Here is a 5,000-nt window from a genome sequence, read left to right on the forward strand (position 1 = left end):
CTGTAGGGAAAGAGAAACATTTCAGCAGTGGAAGAATTTTCATAGGTGTTACAGAAACAATTTTATGTGGATTTAAACAAAAATGGGCGTGTGCATAAATATGGGCACCCCAACGAGGGTATACCATTAATATGAAGTAGCGCTCACCTTTGCTGATCTAATGGCCTGTGGATACTTCCTATACAAGAAGAGAAGTTCCAACTGCCTGGTGCTACTGAATAGTTGCCAATTATTCTATCCAGAACTTCTCTAATTCAGTCAGGTTACTCATCTGTATTCTTTAGACATCCTGGTTCAAATAAATCCATTATTTTTCAATAATGGTGATACCTCAAGATTGGTAAGACCATTTCAAGACATTGTACTTGTTCTTTTGCATTAACTCATTGTTGAATTTTGATCAGTGCAGTGCAATCACTGTCCTGCTGGAAAGCCCAAACTCAGGTCAGCCTTAATTTTGTGACTGACACTTGGACATTCTTTTGAAAAATCTGCCATTTGAAAGAAATTAGTGAGGCCCTCAACTGTAATAAGTTTTACAATGTGTAGGCGAGCCATGCAGACCTATAGCAGGGTATACTTAAGGCCAGAGGTCATAGAATTTATGGGTGCATTTTTTGCCAGTTCCACCTCCGATTGTTAAGGTCAAATAACTCTAGCTCAGTCTCATCTGACTACAGTATGATTTCCCAAAATGCTTTTAGCTTGTCCAGATAAGCTTTCTGCACAAGTTTAGCAACTTATCTCTGATGGATACACAGGAAAGCCTTTTTATGCATCACCCATCCAATGAGATTTTGCCTTGTGAAAAGTATAGGTGGAAGGACCCATGTCTAAGTCTGCACTATCAGCAGCTATGGTCTTGTAGTTCTATGGAGGTGTTCTGTAGTGTGCCTGTTACCATTCTTACCATCCTTTACCCATGCCTTTTTAACTATTTTTCAGCAAACTACACTTTCCTTTCACGAGTACCATTCCTGTGGCTTTCCATTCTTTCCACTCAAATGGATTTCCATTTCTGGGTGTGGAGAAACATTGTCCAAGACTTCCAGATTACTTTGTTTACCTTTCTCATTATTCATAGTAATGCACTATCTTTGTTTAAAGTCTGCAAAGAGTTGTTCAGAGCCCACTATATTACCACTCTCCAAGATAGAATTTAGGACAAGCCTAGTCTGCTATTATGTATGGTAAATAGCATTTTAATGACCAATCACTGCTGTTAGTGACTGAAGGGATTCCAAAGTCACATTAAAACCAGTTTGTGCTGCAAAGGTGAGCTCTACTTCATATTAATGGTATACCTTCTTTGGGGTACCCATATTTATGCAAGCGCATATTTTTGTTTCAATCCACATAAGATTGTTTCTGTAACACCTATGAAAATTCTTCCACTGCTGAAATGTTTCTCTTTCCCTACAGTTTAACATATGTTAACATGAAGTTGCTACTTTAAAAGCTCAATGAGAAATAACCCAATGTAACGATTTTCCAAAGGGGCGCCCAAACTTTCTCATGGCACTGTAATGTGTCTAATGATGAGCCATTCTGGGAAATGCCACGGCATTACGGAGTTTGCTTATTTTAAGCTTTTTAGCGAAAAATGCAGCCAATGTTAACTGCTGGGGCCAATGTAAAAGATCTAAGTAATCGGAGTTTCAGCAATAAGCACGCTCAAAAACATTCCATACTTAGCCGTCATAACAAAGAAGCGAAAGCAAGAAAACGGGTAAACCATTTGTCTGCCATCGGATTCACTGGATTTACATACACAACTGGACTACTGTTTCTTGCAGTGTGATCCACGGATTCCTATTCAACTGTTTGCCAGAAGCATATTCCTGTCAGTTCATCTGCACCTGTTGAGTGAGTAGGCCCACTAGTGGCTGAACCAAGCGCTAACACCTCAAAAACACACGGTAGTGAAATACTGTAAAGACCTATACTCTTGTCTGTGCCTCCGCTTGGTTGACAAGAAATACCTTTGTTATGACAGCTCTGAAGTATGGAATGATTTGGTGTGTGTGTGTGTGTGTTTTACCTGTCCAGGTGTGTGTGTCTGCTCATCTGAAACTCATCTTCTGCTGTTGCATGAGACCCACGTTCTCATACACCCTCGAGCTGTCCTCTCGCAGACTGTGCGTACTGCACACACACACACACACACACACACACACACACACACACACACACACACACACACACACACACACACACACACACACACACACATTATAGACATGCAAAGACAAATCTTTTTAGTGCGATGTGTAATTCTCACTCTGGGCATGGCGGTAGCAGCGTGCAGGGGGGAGGGGGCTCTGGTGTGTGTGTGTGTGTGTGTGTGTGTGTGTGTGTAATACTAACTCTGGGCATGGCGGTAGCTGTGTGCAGGGGGGAGAGGACTCGTGTATGTGTGTGTGTGTGTGTGTGTGTGTGTGTGTGTGTGTGTGTGTGTGTGTGTGTGTGTGTGTGTGTGTGTGTAATACTCACTCTGGGCATGGTGGGAGGGGTGTGCAGGGGGGGAGGGGGCTCTGGTCTCCCCCAGTCAGGTCAGATAGAGAATACTTGATGTTGGTGTACTCACGCCCCTTAATCTTACTCTTCTACAGGGAGACATGGAGACACACACGCACGTACACACACACACACACACACGCACGCCCACACACACACACACACACACGCGCACGCCCACACACACACACACACACCATTGCATTAGTCATATATACACAATATAATGTAACTGTATTACACTGTATGGTGAATTCAGGTAAATTGGGCCATGTAGAGACAGTAGAGGGATGACACACACACACACTTGTGTATCGTACCTGTTCTTCCTCTATGCGTCTCTGCAGTGTCTCGATGTAGTGCTGTACTGCCATGTATATGAAGCGATACTGAGCCTCTGTCTGCACCATTCCTGACCGCTGCGATCGCACCATCTGGATCGTCTTGGGAACGTCGATGTCACAGTCCACTCCTACACACACGCACAATAAATACACACACATTATGAATACACACACACAGACACACAATAAATACACACACTCGCGCACCCAAATAATAAATACACACGCACAGACATACATGCACAGACATAAATACACGCACACACACACACACCCAAATAAACACAGCTTACACATTTGTGCACAAAAAACGTGTGTGTATGTGTGTGTGTGTGTGTGTGTGTGTGCGTGTGCGTCACCTTTCTCTCTGATGATGTCTATGAGGATGTCGATGACTATGAAGGTTCCAGTCCTCCCAATGCCAGCACTGCAGCGACAGACGAGGAAGAGGAAGATGAGGGAGGAGGAAGAGGAGGAAGAGGAAGAAGAGAAAGAGGAAGGAGGAGGAAGATGAGGAAGGGGAAGAGGAAGATGAGGGAGGAGGAAGAAGAGGAAGAGGATGAAGAAGAGGAAGAGGACAAGTCAACACAACAACACAACAGGACATGGCTAGGCAGGGGTCCGTTTCTCGATTATTGTCGTTGCTAACCGTCTTAAGACCGTCTAAGATGCAACACCATTCCCTTGGATTTAGTGGCGAGCGTCACTGTCAAGATGCAGTTGAGTCGCTCGTACGAAGGACTTTGCTAACGACGATAGCAAAGACGCTTTCGTGAAACGGACCCCTGAGCAGTGTTCACGCACACGGAACTAACTACTAAAGCTGTTGGGCACCCCTATGGGTCTAACAATACTGCATGACTGGCATGTCTCCAGGTTGGTATCACCCTAATCACTATAGGTAATAACTACTGACGTGCAGTGCACCACTATGGTTATTAACTAGTAACTAGTACTAACTGACATACAGTGGAGCACTATGGGTAATAACTAGTAACTAGTACCTGCAGTGGACCACTATGGGTTTAATGACTACACTATCTAACCTGCAGTGGACCACTATGGGTCTAATAATGACTACATAATAACTAGTGACTAACTAGAATGGGCACTCGGTAGAGCGCAAACCTTCGCCTACGCCACTTATTTTTTTCTGGCCATCTTCAGAGTGTGGGGCATAACATTATCCAAATTTTGGTGTTAGTTTAATTTAAATCGGACCGGAATATCGTAATATTAAATTTTTGGCCCAGTCTTGACCTCTTATTCAATTCCGCATGCAAACGTTGTTCTGGCATATAGTGCTTGGCAAAGAAAAACGTTTTTGACCTTTTCGTGACCTTGACCTTGATCTTTGACCCAATCACTCCCAAAAAGTAATCGATTGTTCCTTGGGTCATGACCAATCATCCCAGTGAATTTCATAAAAATCGGCTGAATTTACGTTTTTGACCTTTTCGTGACCTTGACCTTGACCTTTGACCCAATCACTCCCAAAAAGTAATTGATTGTTCTTTGGGTCATGACCAATCATCCCAGTAAATTTCATAAAAATCGGCTCAATTTACGTGTTTGACCTTTTCGTGACCTTGACCTTTGACCCAATCACTCCCAAAAAGTAATCGATTGTTCCTTGGGTCATGACCAATCATCCCAGTAAATTTCATAAAAATCGGCTCAATTTACGTTTTTGACCTTTTCGTGACCTTGACCTTTGACCTTTGACCCAATCACTCCCAAAAAGTAATCGATTGTTCCTTGGGTCATGACCAACCATCCCACTAAATTTAATAAAAATCAGCTCAATTTACGGTTTTGACCTTTTCGTGACCTTGACCTTTGACCCAATCACTCCCAAAAACTAATCGATTGTCCCTTGGGTCATGGGCAATAATCCCAGTAAATTTCATAAAAATCGTCTCAGTTCTGTCTGAGTTATACGAAGTACAAACAAACATTTTGACCTTGACCTTTGACCTTTGACCCAATCACTCCCAAAAACTAATCGATTGTTCCTTGGGTCATGACCAATCATCCCACAAAATTTCATAAAAATCGGCTCAGTTTTGACTGAGTTATACGAAGTACAAACAAACAAACAAACAAACAGACATATTCACAAATAAATAAATAAATACA

The 5,000-nt window shown here is 42.7% G+C and overlaps 1 protein-coding gene across 1 annotated transcript in view; it reads right to left on the reverse strand.

The window, feature by feature from the left end:
- ptpn11a (protein tyrosine phosphatase non-receptor type 11a) overlaps window positions 1–5,000 on the reverse strand; it is a 24,144-nt gene that overhangs the window by 2,240 nt on the left and 16,904 nt on the right. Inside the window, exons 12-15 of the mRNA XM_063210753.1 lie at window positions 3,221–3,288; window positions 2,838–2,989; window positions 2,494–2,606; window positions 2,042–2,145 (exon numbers count right to left, since the gene is read on the reverse strand). Coding sequence (XP_063066823.1) covers window positions 2,064–2,145; window positions 2,494–2,606; window positions 2,838–2,989; window positions 3,221–3,288 — 415 coding nt within the window. The 3' untranslated portion in view covers window positions 2,042–2,063. The remainder of the gene's footprint in view (window positions 1–2,041; window positions 2,146–2,493; window positions 2,607–2,837; window positions 2,990–3,220; window positions 3,289–5,000) is intronic.

Source organism: Engraulis encrasicolus, chromosome 11 (assembly GCF_034702125.1).
Source record: "Engraulis encrasicolus isolate BLACKSEA-1 chromosome 11, IST_EnEncr_1.0, whole genome shotgun sequence".
In the NCBI taxonomy this organism is placed as follows: domain Eukaryota; kingdom Metazoa; phylum Chordata; class Actinopteri; order Clupeiformes; family Engraulidae; genus Engraulis; species Engraulis encrasicolus.